The 17,541-nt window shown below is 45.2% G+C and overlaps 2 protein-coding genes across 3 annotated transcripts; one reads left to right on the top strand and one right to left on the bottom strand.

Moving 5' to 3' along the window:
* The first annotated feature begins 203 nt into the window (after nt 1–203).
* srpra (SRP receptor subunit alpha) lies at nt 204–7,092 on the top strand. Its single transcript, XM_056440809.1, has 15 exons — nt 204–312; nt 435–572; nt 978–1,061; nt 1,186–1,349; nt 1,516–1,676; nt 1,793–1,937; nt 2,303–2,453; nt 2,568–2,698; nt 2,867–2,985; nt 3,082–3,168; nt 3,512–3,684; nt 4,895–5,105; nt 5,232–5,395; nt 5,725–5,823; nt 5,911–7,092. Exons 2-15 carry the CDS (start codon nt 450–452, stop codon nt 6,037–6,039), a joined length of 1,941 nt encoding a protein of 646 aa, XP_056296784.1. The 5' UTR covers nt 204–312; nt 435–449; the 3' UTR covers nt 6,040–7,092.
* Nucleotides 7,093–7,140: 48 nt separating this feature from the next.
* Nucleotides 7,141–17,423, bottom strand: fam118b (family with sequence similarity 118 member B). 2 transcript variants are annotated; one of them, XM_056440811.1, is made up of 8 exons: nt 17,341–17,423; nt 15,326–15,421; nt 14,860–15,112; nt 10,232–10,459; nt 9,144–9,272; nt 8,717–9,020; nt 8,186–8,251; nt 7,141–7,906 (listed from the first exon to the last, which is right to left on the bottom strand). In XM_056440811.1, exons 2-8 carry the CDS (start codon nt 15,412–15,414, stop codon nt 7,896–7,898), a joined length of 1,080 nt encoding a protein of 359 aa, XP_056296786.1. In that variant the 5' UTR covers nt 15,415–15,421; nt 17,341–17,423; the 3' UTR covers nt 7,141–7,895. The 2 variants fall into 2 exon arrangements, with proteins under 2 accessions (XP_056296786.1, XP_056296785.1); XM_056440810.1 differs by lacking the exon at nt 17,341–17,423 and adding an exon at nt 16,113–16,597.
* Between the last annotated feature and the right edge of the window lie 118 nt (nt 17,424–17,541).

The following is a 17,541-nucleotide window of genomic DNA, read 5'->3' as shown; positions in this document are numbered from 1 at the left end:
CAAAGATTGCATGATACAATCAGAGAGGCTGGACAGGAAATGGAGTAAAGGGATCTGCTTGAGAACCTGTGAAGAGGAGAAGGAGAAGTACTCCTTTTTAAACAACACAAAACGATGTGCCGTTACACCTCCTGGTCTGTAGGCGGCGCTCTGCACCTTAAGCTGTCTGCGAGCCGCCGTCTAACTCAAGAGAAGAAGAAGAGGAAAGGGGCTCGTCACTTCCGGGTTTCGCGTCTGACGTGTCTAAAACAGTTTTGCTCTGGTGGCGGATTTGACCCGTGGGGGATTTAACATCGATTCGACTACTATTTGGTGAGATTAAATAGTCTGGAGAGTATGTCGGACGACTCTAAATATTCACAGACCTCTTCGTTTGTCGCGGGGCTTCTGTTTAATCTGTTTTCTCTCTCCCTTGTGTGTTTCTTCCTTTCTAGATCCACGGTGTCAAGATGCTAGATTTCTTCACCATCTTCAGCAAAGGGGGGATCGTGTTGTGGTGTTTTCAGGGAGCCGGGGTCAGTGAATCCTTCACCGGGCCTGTCAACGCCTTGATCCGCTCCGTCATCCTTCAGGTGGGACATAGTGACAGAAAAAAAGCCCATGACAGACAGTCAAGTCTGTGACTAAGTCTCCCTGTGGCTCGGGAAGCTAATGCTAACGCCGACAGGTTAGCGTATTGCGTAACGTTAGCGTATTAAACCGCCGTGAATAGCGTAACATTGTTACAATGAGCAACCTTTTGACTTGGTTTGTTACGAAGACGTAAAGCTGTAAAGCGTTAGTGGAAACGCAATGTGTGTGTGTGTGTGTGTGTGTGTGTGTGTGTGTGTGTGTGTGTGTGTGTGTGTGTGTGTGTGTGTGTGTGTGTGTGTGTGTGTGTGTGTGTGTGTGTGTGTGTGTGTGTGTGTGTGTGTGTGTGTGTGTGTGTGTGTGTGTGTGTGTGTGTGTGTGTGTGTGTGTGTGTGTGGTTGTTACAGGAGCGAAGCGGGAACAATTCATATACTCACGAGGCCCTGATTTTGAAATACAAGCTCGACAATGAGTTCGAGTTGATTTTTGTGGTAAGTCCCTCAACTGCAAACTCGTGTGTCTATAATCCAGCATCACAGAGTTGTGTTCTGATGTTTTTTTTCAAAAGCTTGAGGTTGACCACTGATCCCCCCCCTGCCCCTCGTTTCTGCCCAGGTGGGTTTTCAAAAGATCCTGACGCTGACGTACGTGGACAAGTTCATAGATGACGTTCAGCTCCATTTTAGGGATCGTTATAAGAATGAGCTGGAGCAAAAGGGGGCGTTGAAGCTAATCAACAACAGCTTTGAATTTGGGGATGACTTCAAGATACTTCTCAGGTAAAAAGACGTGATTTCCTGTGATGGAGAAATTCTACACGAGTGTCATGATGCCCCTTTTACATATATTATGTAACTACAACGAGATCCTAAGGATGCGTCGTTCACCAGAAGTATTTTTGTTGTGTACCGCCTGTTCTGACATGCATCAAATGTTTCCACAAAGGGATGCGGAGGACAGCAGCAAAGCTCGGAGTCCTGCCGCCATGCGGACCTTTAAGGAGTCCGAGAAATCCCAAAAAACTGTGAAGTCAATGATTGAGACCAAAGGTGGGGAAAAGGTCAAGGAACCAGTTGGCAAGAAGAATAAAAATAACAAAAAGGAGGGTATGTGCTGTTGGTCGAGGTTCTTCTCAAATATCTCCTTCCAAATGTCCGGTGTGACATTATTTTAGTTTCAACCTTGACTTTTGTTGTTGTTGATTTGTTCCCATATTCTCCAGCTCCTGCAGCTGAGCCCGTCAAAGCGGATCAAGGCAAGGCCTCGTCCACCGGGCAGAAGACGGTTGAGAACGGCTGTACGGACATCCAGAAGAAGCGAGAGGAATTCTTTCGCAAGCACACGGCGGCGCCGACTGAAAAAGTCACGTAAGAGAAAACGCTTTCACAAATGTCCAGCACGTTGTGTTTTATACTTGTACAGGTGCATTTTGGCCCAACAGCAGCGTTGAATGGCCATGCAGGTTGGAGAAAAGTCTCATTTCAGCGATAAGCAATGTTTTGATCCCCATTTAAAAATGATCACCCGACTTTTCGGTCATGATATGTGTTGAAAATATAAGCAGGTTTCATATGTTTTTATCTGCTTGGCCAAGACAAGAAAATACATTCAAATGCTTTAAAAGAATAAATAAACACGAGGAGGTGTCACTTGCCTCGTGTAAAATCTAGTCTAAAGTCTAATTGCTTATTTCTGATTGTTTAATTCTGCTTTTCTGTCATCCTACTCGCAGTAAGTCCCCGAAACCTCAGAAGCCTAAGGAGAAGCAAATGCGTGTTTGGGACATGGGCGGTAGAGGCACCAAGGAGCTGGACTACAGCGGAAGGAATGGAGACGATTCTCTAAATGGTAGCAACCAGAACCAAGAAGCACAAATGGACCCGGTATGTTCCCCCAGCCCTCCGAAGAGGGTCTTGGAGTAAGAAAAACATTTGTATTCTGTACAATAACTTTAAAAATCAATTCCTAAAGTCCCAAATGTCCTGGTTGTGTTTCAGGGGATGCAGCTAAACTCCATGAAGGGTGAACTCCAGTCTGTGGACTACGAGTCCAGTGAGGAAGAGGAGATGGACGAGGAAGAGGAGATGGAAGAGGAGAAGGCGGTTGTCAGTAAAACAAGCAAGACGAGGTAAGAGAGTATTCAAATGGTACACTGTTGTTTCTGGGTATATTATTTTATATTTATTAGAAATATATATTTTAAAAGCAAGGTTTTGCTTTGTGTGTCAAATGAAATTTGCACAGTGAACAATTGCTCAGTGTTTTAAATTCTTAGTATTTTTTTTCTTCACTTCAGCTCCAAAAAAGGTGCTTTTGGTGGCATGTTTGGGATGCTGAAGGGCCTGGTGGGCTCCAAGAGCCTGAGCCGGGAGGACATGGAGTCGGTGCTGGAGAAGATGAAGGACCACCTCATCGGCACGTTGGCGTCGCACACTCTCGCTCGCTCGCTCTAGATTCCGATTTTCTGATTGAGTCTGATGTCCCTCCTTCCCCTTTCATTGCGTCCCACAGCAAAGAATGTAGCGGCCGAGATCGCCTACCAGCTCTGTGACTCCGTCGCCAAGAAACTGGAGGGCAAAGTCATGGGCACGTTCACCAGTGAGTACCCACGAGCTCCGCCCACTTTCTTCAATTTTTTTCATTTTGTCCCAATGCGATGTTCACCGTCCACGCCTTCGCCTCTCCTGCTCTTCGAGCGCCAGTCTCCATGCTGGAAAAGTAATGTGATTACAGTAATGAGTTCTCCCCCAACGTCGTCTGTGATTATTGAAGTAAATTGATTAAAAGAGGATCTTCCCCTCAGCTTCAGCTACACAGGATGCAATTTACCATGTTGCTCGGACCACAATGTTGTACTTGTTGGGACACACATTGTAGATAAATGACTAACTATTGAGCTTACATGTGTTGTGTCTCTGTGTGTGTGTGTGTGTGTGTGTAGCGGTGGCCTCGACAGTCAAGGCGGCCCTGCAGGACTCCCTGGTGCAGATCCTGCAGCCCAAGCGGAAGGTGGACATTCTGAGAGACGTCATGGAGGCCCAGAACCAGCGGCGGCCTTTCGTCGTGACTTTCTGCGGCGTCAACGGCGTCGGAAAGTCCACCAACCTGGCCAAGGTGAGCCGCCGTTGGATGTCTGAAACTGAATTGTTTGATTATCAAGCATGTGTCGTTACACCAGTGCTCCTGTCCAACTTTTATAAGATGGATCCGTCCGCTCAGCACAAATCCTCCTGGTTAAGGATTTGAGGGGGAGTTTATTTAACCCTCCTGTTACCTTTCGGGTCAATTTGACCCCATTCAATGTTTAATGTCGGTGTTCTTTGGGGTCAATTTGACTCCAGGCTGTTTTTCACTGTGTCAAACATATAAGAAATATCAACTTTTTTATATATTTAAAGGGCTATTTAGGTAGTCAACAAACAAACACAAAGTACCTCACACACACACACACACACACACACACACACAGAGAGAGAGTTATTAATAGCGCAAATTTATCAATATTGCAATACTTTAATGAGTGGTCCACAGGCTCAATCACCATTACGTAGATAAAAGTAGCAGTTTCAATCCAAAGATAGTCTTTGTTATGTTTGGGGTTTTATTATTTTATGATACTCAGGTTTTGAAAACTGACGCCACTTTTGGGCCTTGGTTGGTTCTCAGGTGACACGGCCCTGGTCAATGAAGTGTCCAGACAGTCAGGCAGTATGACCTCATGAGTCCTGTGACTAATGCCCGATTCTTTAACATGTAAAACCGATTTAAAGCGGTTAAATATTTGCCCCGCTGTAGTTGTTGGATGTCTTGCCACACATGTCACACTGTCCCGCTCAACATGTCCCGATCAGGGTTCGTACGGTCATGGAAAACCTGGAAAAGTCACGGAATTTTAAAATGGTTATTATTTCCAGTCCTGGGAAAAACTGAAATCCCAAAAGTTTGGGAAAAGTCATGGACATTTGTTATATTCAATGTTCATTCACGCTGAGTTTGAAATAATGAATAGGTTTTTAAAAGAAAGATGCTCAAAGCATAAGCGAACATAAGAATGAACATCTCTATAAATGTTTATTCTTTCAGTCAAACTATTGTCTCTCATTCATTTGTGTCATTTAAGGTTATACTGCATGCTTCGGAATTCTCATTGTTTGTTTAAATACAACGTTTTCTCACTTTTTTTATCGTAGACACCAAGATTTCAGTTTGTTTATGGAAATTTGGTTTAAAGTCCTGGAAATCCATCGGTCAAAATGTGTAAGAACCCTGCCGATTTGTGTCGTCCGCATATGACCCAAACGTCTCTCTCTCTCTCTCTCTCCAGATCTCTTTCTGGCTGATCGAGAACGGTTTCACGGTGCTGATCGCAGCCTGCGACACGTTCCGTGCCGGCGCCGTGGAGCAGCTCCGCACTCATCAGCGCCGCCTGAACTCGCTGCATCCCCCGGAGCACGAGGGCCGCCCGTTCGTCCACCTCTACGAGAAGGGCTACGGGAAGGATGCGGCCGGAATCGCCATGGAGGCCATCGCCTACGGTACAATACCGTCTCTCCCGTTGAGTCGTGGTTCTTTGCGGAATCCAACTTGCCATTCCCATCAATGATTAATATCACCCGTATGGTCAATTCACACGGGACACCGTCTGCGTTTCGTCCACACAGCCCGCAACCAGGCCTTCGACGTGGTGCTGGTGGACACGGCCGGGCGCATGCAGGACAACGCTCCCCTCATGACGGCCCTGGCCAAACTGATAGCGGTCAACATGCCCGACCTGGTTCTGTTTGTCGGAGAGGCTCTGGTGGGCAACGAGGCGGTTGACCAGCTGGTAAGGCCGATCACAAATTCACACTTCAGCTGCTCAAACGAACACGAGACGGAAACGGAGGACCGACGCCGAGCTGAAAGTCAATCGTAGTTTGTTTTTCGAGGAGTGCTTCAAATCCCCGAAACCCACGGTATATGTAATAATGTGACCGTGATACAAAAAAAAGGAAATGCCGTAGGACGTATGGATTTGTTATTCTTAAACTCTCCAGCAGAGGTCAGTGTTCCGCTGTCGCGTTTAAAGTCATGTGACCAGATGCAATGTTGTCCTCCTCCTCCTCTGGAAAGCACAGTGCCTCACAGATTAACTGTCTGTCCTCGCCTCCTCAGGTCAAGTTCAATCAGGCTCTGGCCGACCACTCCATGTCTGACAAGCCTCGCCTCATCGATGGAATTGTTCTCACTAAGTTTGACACCATCGACGACAAGGTATCCTGCGTCCACTCCCATCCACCCTGTTGATGTGTGTGTGTGTAATTCAGGAGCCCTCACGAGTCCTCCTGTCCTCCCCCACAGGTCGGCGCTGCCATCTCCATGACTTACATCACAGGACAGCCCATCGTGTTTGTGGGCACCGGGCAGACCTACAACGACCTGCGCAGCCTCAACGCCCGCGCCGTGGTCAGCGCCCTGATGAAGGCGTGAGCGGCGGCCTTGTTCAGTCGGGGGGGGGGCGGGGTGTTGTAGTCAGCGTCGCCAACGAAGCCAACGATACCCGTTTGCCACGCCGCTGTGAGACGTTCCAGCCCCGCTAACTTGCCTTTCCCCTCCTCCTCCTCATGTCCTGCCCTCTCTACTTTGCATCAAATGAAGAACGCTTGTCATGCACGGGACTCTATCCTCCCGGTAAAGGACAAGTGTGCACTTTGAAAGAAGGAACATCTTTTTACACAAAAAAAAGTCAGAGGGGCCTCCCCTTGAATAATTTCTAAACTTCTAGGCCTGCATTGAACAGCGCCTCAGACGCGTCACATCCAGATGACATTTTAGCTGACTAAATGGATCTAGGCTGTACTCGGTACGGACTTAAACTCCCGACCTGGCATGTGTGTCAGTTTTCCCCTCTTCATGTAAACGAGGCGTGTTGGATGTGACATTTCAGCAGCCGCCGGCATCTGAGGAAAAGCTTAGTGACCATAGTGCCTATTTGTCTCCTTAGTTAACACGTTCACGAGCAGTTCAGGTAAAACAAACTAAAGGAACACGGGAGTCTGAATCCGTTTCCAACACAGCGGGGCACGAGCGTCGACGATGAAGTAAATGCTGTACTTCCCCGCCCAATGAAAAGGAACTGTTAACAACGTTGGTACACTAGTTGTGGATCGGCAAGAGATCTTTGCCTACCCGACACACACATTGTCGTTATGAAATGGAGACTTTAATTCCTCGGTTTATAGTTGATAAAAAGCAGAAAGATATTTTGTAAATATTCTTCTTTATTTAGTTCTGACATACTGGTTGTCCAGACTTTCAGACTGCACTTTCTGTGCGGTTTATTGAAGTTCTGTGGGCCTTTTTTATTTATGCTTCTCTCTCCCCCCCCCCCCCCCAATTTACTCTTCATTTGTAAGAAGAAATAAGTCTTAAATGTCTCCAGCCCGCTTTAATTTGTGGTAGTGCAATATGAAAGAATCTTAAAGGCATTTTGAGCCAATTTATGAGAATGTAAACATTTCTAAATAAAGCTGCTACATGCTGTGAACTTGTTCCGTCATTGGCCTCATTACGCACAAACACGACAGGACGAATGGGATACCAAAATCTTTATTTTGAAAATTGTACTTATAAATACTGTCGGAAAACAGGCAAGTATTACAAATACAAAAAGTCTTACAAAGAACATTTTCAGCAAAGGAGTGACAAAGTGATTGCTACTGGCTGGGAGACGTCTGCTGTGAAAACATAATCTTCTGAGGACAGATTCATAATGTTTGCAAACCAAGTAACCACTCATCCCACTTCCCTGCCCAGTAGTGTGCAAATCAAGTTTTACTGGTTTCAGGGCCGACCACAGGATTGAATTCAGTTTCAAAAATACAAATCTATAAATCACGTGATGCGTGTTAGTCACAAGGCGGTAGGTCACGGTGATGCCGTTCCTCTGATTGTGTTACTGGAATCTAAATCAATGTAACAGTTGGTTCGGTCGGTGGACTCTGATCTATAATGTGTGAAGCTGAAGTGAGAAGTAATCCATCAAGCGGCACATTCACAACTTTCACTGCCGCTTCCCAAATGTCGAGGAAACTTAAATACAGTCCAGTGGACTAGACGTTGCTTTTTTTGTGTGGCCTCGCCGGTTTACGTCAAACTTAGTTTTTCCCTTTTACACCAGAAAAAAAAAATCTGACATCTGCAGAACACTGAAACGGCTTTTCGGTCTCCCCGTGGTCCGTAGTTTTCCTAGATACCTAAAATCCATCGATTGAACTCAGACTGGAGCACTACTCAAGAGAGTAGACCGATCTCACGGCTGTGAAGGAAAACGACTGACGTGCCCGTCAACGATGGTCTGGGGCAAAAAGAGAAGGAAGGGACTTGAGTGTAAAGTTGAGAAACGAGAGCAAAAAACTGCAACGTTGCCACTGACATGCAAAACCAGTTGTATCTTTGTGTAAAAAAAGGAAAACCAGCAGGTCGTTCGCGACTGAAAATCTAGGGCAGACTTGGAATTTTCTACCAGCATGCAGTAAGGAAACAAAAGCCGTTCACAGTAAGTTTATTGTAATATTCTGGAAATGTCTCTCGCAAGCGGCCACAGCCCGAAGTCAAAGAAGCATTCAGTCCTAACCTTGAAGGAGGCTTGTCTGTGCGTTCAAGCCATTTTGCTCTTCTTCCTCGGTTTGTGACGGAGAGCCTGTAGATGAAGAAGAAAGCAAAAACAAATGTTTTGGTTAAAAGCTGGCACATGGTACGCTGAGCCGCTTTCTGAAAAGACGAGCGAGCGAGGTAGATTTAACTGAAATGTAATGAATCCGACATGTTCTTCACTTTGCTGTTAAATTACCGGCAAGCCCAAATAGAGAATCAAAATAACCCAGACGAAGAGTTATTGAAGAGTTATTGTTTACCTTTGGAAAGCATCCGCAGAGCCACTGACATGTAGCTTTTTTTTTTTTACAGGCCGTATAGATTTATAGTTATGTGTGCCAGAGGGACATCAGTTCTCACAGCCAGCGAATTGTGCTTTTCTAAACGCAAACCACGGGAGGTGTGGGGCCGAGGAGGCGGAGCTCCGAGTTTACCGACGACGCGAAGTCTCCCCCGAGCGCGACTCTAAAACGCGTCCTCTGCTACAAAGCACAACTCGAGTCCCGCTCACCCTCAGCCCAGCCGTTGGCGGACGCGTCGCGCTGGCAGATCTCGTTGGCCAGCCTCTCGAAGTACTCGGGCAGGTCGGCGTACTCTTCTCCGTAGGAGACGACCTTGATGCCCTTGTCCAGCATGTTGTCGCGCAGCTTCTTGAACTCGCCCACGTCCTCCCGCCGCACCAGCATGAAGTGCTCCAGGTCAGACTTGTGCTTGACCGCCTCCAAGAACAGCGCCTGGAAGGTGGTGTCGTCGACCGTGCGCCCGCAGCCGAGGAACACAAACGATTTGGTCTCGTACAGCTTCTGGATCTCGCGCTGTTGAACGCGGCGGTGATGTAAAAATGCAGATTATTATCCAAAAAACATACCATTGGAAATTCGCCAGCATGCAGGCGCAGGCGTGTGAATCCATCGTTCGTACATGTCGGAGACGCTCACCATCACTTCCGTGTTGCGCAGTACATTCTGGTAGCCTGCGGGGTGCAGCACGATGCCACTCGGGTTGGTGTAAACACCATGGATATGCAGCACACTTAACCTCCGTTTCTCCTGAGCCCACTCCAACACCTACACACACACACACACACACACACCGTTAACAGTTCAGTGCACGCAATCCTGTTCTGGCTGGGCAGGGAGGTAAATCACTGAACAGCAGTTAGAGGATATTAGCCCTGATGGAGTCGAGGCATAAATACCAGGACTGGGAGGCAAAGCAACAGCTCTCCCAGAAAACTCAGACCACTTCGTGCAAATGTATGTTCTACTCTTACCTTGCTTTAACCCTTGTGTTGCCTTAGGGTCATTTTGACCCGAATCAATATTACACCCTCCCCCCGCCGTTGGGTCATTTTGACCCGATTCAATGTTTCACCCTCCTGTTACCTTTATATTTACTAACATATTTTACCCTTTGGGTTCAATTTGACGCCAGCAATTAAAACCTCCAGAAAATTATTAGAATTAATATTGTTTTCCAAGTTTAAGTGTGAGGCACTTTATGTTTGTTTGTTGACTACCGAAAGAACACCGACATTAAACATTGAATGGGGTCAAATTAATCCTAAGGCGGGGGGAGGGTGTAATATTGATTCGGGTAAAAATGACCCTAAGGCAACATAAGGGTTAAATAAAACTGGGAGGTCAATAAGATGACACGGCGACAATCGACATGAAACAAACCGGTTTAGTGGGGAAAACAAACACTCCTCGACTCGGCAGCGGAGTAACGGGTGGACCTTTAAGACTCGTTCAGGTCAAAGGGTTATCTCTTTGTCTCTAAAAGTGGTCAATGTAACCGGCTGTCAGTGAGTTGACCCGTATGCTCAGAGGACAACGTTCCATTTAGATTTACCTTTCGATTTCTGCTCTCCGGATTAGCGGGTCTGTTATTTTTAAACCTCCTAAAATCGGAACATGTCCAAACATGACTAACTCGCGTTGGGGACCTTTGCACTCCAAGCCAAACTGGATATTTGGAGGGCAGGGGAGATCAACCCGACGGCGTAACGCAAACCCGCGTTTACCTTCTTCTCGTCCGTCAGGTCCAGAGACTCCAGCTTGGTGCCCTGGTGGGCGGCGAAGAGCTCCAGCAGGTTGTCAAAGTTGGTCGTGAGAACCAGGGCGCCGCTCTCCATCAGGTGCAGCACCGAGCGGAGGAGGTGCTTCCCGGTGTGCTCCATCTTGCACTCCAGATCGTCAAACACCTCGTACAGGCAGTCCTTGAAGAACGTGGAGCGCACGTTGCCGGTCCTCTGTTTAAAAAAATAAACGGATTTTTAAAAAAAAGTCAGTTTCACAACACCGTACAGTAGCGAAATCAGAAACTGTCCCCAAATCCGCTTTGATTTACGAACGGACGAAATGCAACACGACATAATCTCTATTAAAAACAACATAAAAATGGCTTTGTGTAGCAACTGTGAACCGATTAAGATTAACTGATTAACCTTTAGCGTAAACAATTAAAAAGAGATCGGAGTCTCGATGGGAGGGGCAGTTTAGTTTGTTCCTCATTTCATCAAAACGTTACTGTACCACGAGTGTGTTTTTAGTGCGACGGGCATCACGAGGAAACCAACCCCCGACCCCGGCAGTCACCGGCACTCCCGACGATCACTGGAAATGGCGCGTTTCACTTGTCGGAACATGAGAAGAATTACCTTGAGGGGATGTTCATGGTCAAATATTTAAGAACATGGAGGCCAACGTCACAGAACTCAACTGCACAAACACGTTCACACACCCACAGCGTCTTGTCATAATATTGAACTCTCGAGTACACGGGTGTATTTGTTAACTCACGACGTGCGTCTTCAAATAAGTGAGCGTCCGAGCAAGAGTTGCGAAAGATCATGTTTTATGGTCCGAGATTAGAAGCACAAACGGAACCACTGAATAGTTGCTCCCAAAAATACTGGAGAACATTTCCCCTCAGGAACATACAGAAAAGGAGATGTAAAAAATGTGTATTTATTTTGTATCAAAATAAAAAAGTGTATGAATAGCATTATGACCAATCGGCACTATAAAAAAAGCATCAATTTAATGATCAAATAAAAGAATTCATTCGTCCCACAATGAGGACAAAGGGGATAGCACAAGTATCATAACGAATCAGTGTTAACAGTGGAGATAGGATACATAAGTGCGTTAGTTATCATCCTTTATCCAGACTTAGCGGCTTAGGCGTCGTGGAGTACTGACTCATATACAGGCACGTACTCCAGGCTTTATTTATTTTGTCGTTTCAAGAAGACTTCCCGTTTTCACCACCCTCAGGGCAAATTCAAACTGGCCTCAACTTGAAGTGAGACGTCACGAGTGTTTCAAGTGCGTTTCCAACATGTCTACTCCAGGGCAACGTTGTTCCGTGTCAAACCCTCCTCCACCAATAACCCCAAAAAAACAAAATACTTTGTCAGCTAAGAATAGCAACGGGTTGTGTCGAGGCGTAGTGCCCGCGGCGATCCGAGCCAAGGGAAACGTTCTGCCGACTTCCAGAGATTACAGCTCTAATGGGCTCAACAGCGGGAGTCCTTTCCACAGGAAGAAGCTCATCATCCACACCCACCGTCTGCAGCGGCCGCACTGATCGCCGCGTCTGTGGGCCGTCCCACAAAATGGCGTGAAAGCAAACAACGGTTTGGTTTTTTTAAAAGATGAGTTTTGACTCAAACACATGCTCGCTCTGAATTGACTGCCTAGAATGACACGGATGCTGGACGTGAACATCGTTTACAACCAAACGCTTCTGGAGTTAACGAGCACGCGGGGAGAGCCCACGGCAGGTGTAGTCACTTAAGGTTTAACGAGGACCAGTTCGAGAGGATTTCCACATGCAAACGGTCCGGAACATTCCAATAATGTCCAATGTAGTCCCGTGTATATTGAAGGAGCCCAACAGTTGGATTAACATCTGAATCCGACTGTCAAATCAAATAAAGTTGTGTGCAAATAAAGATTGTAACAATTTGTTTATAGTCAGTTTTCAAATTTAACTAGATGAATTATAAATACACTAATAGTAATAAAAACACATTATCTCATTTAAATTACAATAGGGGCTTGGTTTAAAACCCCTTACAGAAAGCTTTTGAAAAAGGTTTACTTCATTTTACAAACAAATGCATTTCATTTAATTGTCTTTGCCCTGCAGCTTTAAATTCAGTTAATTCATGTGTGAAGTGATGTCACACACAAAAAGGCATTGATATATTATCATTCTCCTCGTCTAAGAGAAAGTGTATGTGTAGGGACTTTAGCTGTGGTTATTGAAACCACTCCGTTAGTATTATTGTTGGACAGTGAGTCTGATCATATTGGGCTCATAGATCATTTATTTTTCTGTGCCTTCATTTTGCATTTAAGTTGGTACTTTTGCTCAAAAGAGGTGTGCGTTTTCTCTTTATCTAGTGGCGCGTCACAAACACTTTTAATAATGGTCCCGGTCTCTGGACATATGAGGCACACTGGTGTTAAACCGTCCATTGGAAGAATTAACCCAAAGGGCCGTCTTTTCCCGGTTAATTAAAAGGAGCTGGTTTCTCTTCCTGGAGAACGCCAAGTGAAATATAACTTCTTTGACTCGCGGACTACTCCGACTGTTCGTGCCTCTCGTCACGTCGGTTTGTGTCGCACTCGAGCCGCGATGCTTATCGCAATACAAATATGAGATTGGCCGAGTAGCGTCACGCGATGTGATCTACAACGCATGGAGTTGGTGTGTCCACATTTGAGAATTCTCAATTATCCATCGGGTGGAGGTCCGGGGTCCAGATACTAATGGCGGCTGCTCTGCGCTGTATTCACACTGCCATCAAGGTACCGCCCATGACCCGAGGAAGCGCATCGCAGACGCTCCGGTTCTATAAAATGCTCGATAGTTTCAGAAATAATAAATCATCGTATTTTAACCATTAGAAATATTGTGTGCAACGTCTGAGCCTTTTTACGGAAAGACTCAAACGAACACAACGGCAAAACCTCAAAGGACCCTGCAGAAAACATTGTTTATAATTATTGTCTGAATTGGGCACAGACTATTCTGCAAAGTTATTAGCTTAGTTTTCTTTTTTGCCACAGTCAAGGCTGTATGAGGATTTACAGCCAAATCATTCTCTTTTTTTTTATCACTTCAGATTACCCTCATTACCTAAAACTGTGAGCCTGCGAAGCACCATAATCCCTTTGACACACAATTTCAATGAAAAGTGGGTTAAACTCCCGCAGTCTTGTCTGGTATTAACTAGATCGACACCCCCCTCATATGCCTTCATTTTCTTTTGGTATTTTGATTCTAGGACATATTGTCTCTACACTATATGCCTCGGGAAACACACACTTGCAGATGGGTTTTGTGAATGGAAATGACTTTAAACGCATGTACTGTATTTTACTGTACGCTAGCTGTTCGGGTCGTGCTTTAACCGTCTGAATGGAAAATCTGGCCGAGGGGGCCGAGTGGCTCACATTATTCTCATTCTGTGCTTGTTTTTTCCCCCTCGGCATGCTCCAGCCCGCTGTGTCTGTAGCCGACAGCAGCGGGCTGGTGTCTGCGCGACTGCGGATCGAAATAAACACGTTGGATAAAGCCATAAAAGCGCTGCTTGCTTGTGCCCTCTTGTGACAACGGACTGAGGGGAGAAACAAAGCGTTTGATCAATGTCAAAAGAGCGATGAGACATGACGAACACAGGAGGCAAACGGTATTACGGCTCCCATCTGCCAGCCGAGCTCCAGACCAGACCGGTCCAATAAAGCAAGAAGACAGAGCTATATGGAAATACAGAAATGTCCCTATCCTCTGCATGTGTGATTATTTTTGGTTTAGAGCTGTAAGGTTCTGTAAAAAAACTAAAACAAAATATTTGATATGGCTTAAGGAACGGTATAAAATAGAAAAATAAAGTCAGGTTTTAAAACCATGTGAAGATATTCTCGTGTTTGTATGGTCAGGTTGGCAGGAATGTTCTGGTAGTTGTTGCTTCATCACATTCTTCGATGGCATTGGGCTGTGATGTTGCCCCTAGGATTAGGCATTGATCTTTTTGAACAGCTGACTGAAGAATAGGAACATTTAAACGTCGACACTGCTTCACTAAACACAATTTGGCGAAGTTCTTTTCAATGTGGACTTTGGATGAAAGCGAAGCATCAGTGGCCTCGCCAGACAAACTGCCATGATAAATGGAGCTTCGGTCATTACTTCATAGTGCGCAGTGAAGTTTTAACCTTACAAAACTGGTTCAATGCAGGTTTGTATAATCTATAGTCGCTGTCAACCGTAAAGGAAGGCGAGGGAGGGTTACTAAGGTGAACCGATGCGATTTAGAGTGTGTGCCTTCATCAACAAAGACTGAGAAACAGTAAACAGCTCCGCTCCACACATGTATGATCAATTTCACAGCACCTGATAAAATACCTTTGTATTGACCACAAATATTTTTCAACAAAAAGTCTGACAAATAAGTCATGTAGTTATTAGCTCGAGGTATTTTCATGAGATGAAACCAAGATGTCTTATCCCAATCCATGAACGTTAGGACAAAATGTCCCTGGCTGAGGGAAAGGACGGTGGGCTGACCGCCTGTCTGCCATGTGTTTGTACATGTGTCAGGGAGCTGGAGAGGAGAAAAGGCTCAAGCACACTTACCGGGGAAAGTTTCTGAATGAGGTCATGGGCCACGTGGACCAAATTCTTATCTTCCTGCATGTGCTTCTGGAACCGCTGACTCTCCTCCTCCTCTAGTAGGTCAAAGTCATTGGCTGCATCAAGCAGGGCCTGGATGAGGTCTTTCCAGGAGCGGAGTGCAGGGACTTCGGGGGCCACTGCAGAGCTCACCCCCGTGCCAATCACCAGGACGAGCTCAGGGGCTCGCTTGGTCTTCAGGCTGGGTAGCAGTTTCCTTTGGGGCACGCAGAGATTAAATGGTGACGATTTTAAAAAGAGACGGTGCTTCCCAAATCCTCCCACACAGCAATAAACAATCCATTTACAAGCAGAATAACGTTAAACTAAAACCTACTCACTTAAGTAAACTAAGATTTAAATCAGCCCTGTAGTCAAAACTGATGCACGAGTCATGGCTAGGAGTGTGCAGCCGGCTCCCTGACCTCACCTGGGCTTTTTTGCATTTGTGTCCGCATCCACATCCTGAGAATCAGCTGCAGGTCGCTTCTCAGTTTTCACTGCAACAATGGAGGCCATTCAAGTCCTGAAACCGAAACAGGATTACCCACGTGTTATCTTTTTAGAACTATGCACACAGACTATGTCACGTGTAAGTGTCACAAGCATATTTTGCATAGTTGGCTGTTATTTGTGAAGCTTCCCTCTCAACTGCCTTTATTATATTGGTATCTTTTCATAGAGGCACTTATAATCAACATATCCCGGCCAGGTCAACGGGTCAAGGCAAATACAAACGGTGTATCCACTTGTACTACTTTAAGAAATCATCATTTTTGCAAACGGGAAACAATTCATAAACGTGCTTCCTGGCAGCACACCTTCATGATGTCACACGCAGTTTATACAGAAGCTAGAGAGATGGGATCGTTCCTGGAAACTGTTGAGTAGCTGGTGTTTCCTTAACTTTTTCATATATTTGGTTTGTAATTTATTTTTTATTTTAATATATACTTTTAAATGTAATATTGGTTTCTTGCTATTCCACTTGTTTTGCTTTGACTCTCTGCGGAGCACTTAGTAAACATTGTTTTTAAAGGTGCTATATAAATAGTTATTATTATTAACCCTTAACATTGCGTGCGAGGAAAGTTAGCTTCACTCGGGGCACAACTTAGTGTTCAACCCAGTCAACTTTTATCAAAAGTAGCATTCATTTCTAAACAGGCAACTACAATGTGTATAACTTCACTTCCCGTCACACACACGTGACTTACCTTGGTAGAGGTGACGCTAAGTTAATGCCCGGTGTTTTATTTCCCGTTCAAAAGATAAATCCTTTTGGTTAAAACGAGGTCAAATCAGCGAATGTCGAGTCGTGAGCCACGTTCACTAACAAGCCTCGGACATCGACTTTAATTGCGACCTTTTTTTACCTTTTGATGGTGTTAACGCTATCCTGGTGATAAGTACGCGTCGGGGCAGTTAGCGGGTGCTGTGTCACCAACGAATAACGAAAAAAGGAACCCCAACAAACAATTACTATCTAGTTGTTTGTAGCTAATTTAAGTTAGCGAAACTATCTCGTTATCAAAAGCCCGAAATTTCCTTCGTTTTACTCGTCATTCTGAGAGAATTGAGTTATTAACGCAGCATATATTTGTTGTGAACCGAAACAAATGTCCTCTCCACCCAGAGTGCCGGTAAACGCCAGAAATGCTCTCGACTGTACTGGCTGCGACCGTTTAAGTTTTGCTGATCTGCCGAAGTCACCGCTTGTAAATTCTGCGATGCATTCAAGTGCTGCAGGAATATCGTACCCCCGGTACCACGTGTGAAATGTGTCTTGGCGAACGACAAAAAGCCGACGCGTCACGGCAAACTCTTCCATCGGTAAAACTGTATATGCATAAATATCACTTAGAATCAGTAACAGCGCATATCTATGATAGTTGTGTGCATGAAATGCTCGGATTAAGCGGACATGCAAATGGTTGATGATATAAGGTTTATATACTGGAGGATGTGTAGTCACATATTCATGTGCATATAGTTTTTGATCTTCACTACATCACAACATATGTTAATACCACAATAGTATTCACGATAAAACACGTATTTGCCATTTTAAAAGCTAGGAAGTGGAGATTAACAAAGAGCACTTGAACGCAGCAGAGTGACGTCAAGCAAAGACAAGACAGCGAAGACAACATACAGTACAACTAAACTGTATACAGTATACGATGTTGTGTACATCATAAACTGTTGCTTACTCGATTAAATTGTTGTTTATGGGGAAACACTTCTCTCTTTCTAATTTATAGAAGCATCGTTCAGAAATATGTGCAATCATCGTCGGCCTATTCAGGACTCGACCAATCTGTCTTCATGTGCAAGGCGTCGTGAGTAGACAAACGATACAAGTTACAAAAGGAAAAAGATCATTTATCGATACACCTCGCGGCAAACATCTTCCCATGTGGCCTGATTTCCCGGAATACATACGCGTTGTTGTTTTTGTTGTTGTTGTTTTCCTTTCCCGTAAGGTATGCCAAACAGTAACACGTCAGTATAAACTACTCCAGGATAACTACTACTAGCCTGCCATCCCCTGTTTCAAATGAGAACTGCATTTTAAGTATTCAGGTAAAGTCACAGCCCCTTAATAAAATTAAAGTATTTGCTATTTTAATAATTGTGTTTTGT

Source organism: Pseudoliparis swirei, chromosome 20 (assembly GCF_029220125.1).
Source record: "Pseudoliparis swirei isolate HS2019 ecotype Mariana Trench chromosome 20, NWPU_hadal_v1, whole genome shotgun sequence".
Classification (NCBI taxonomy): Eukaryota; Metazoa; Chordata; class Actinopteri; order Perciformes; family Liparidae; genus Pseudoliparis; species Pseudoliparis swirei.
The sequence above is the reverse complement of the archived record's forward strand: the minus strand, read 5'-3'. Positions and strand labels throughout refer to the sequence as shown.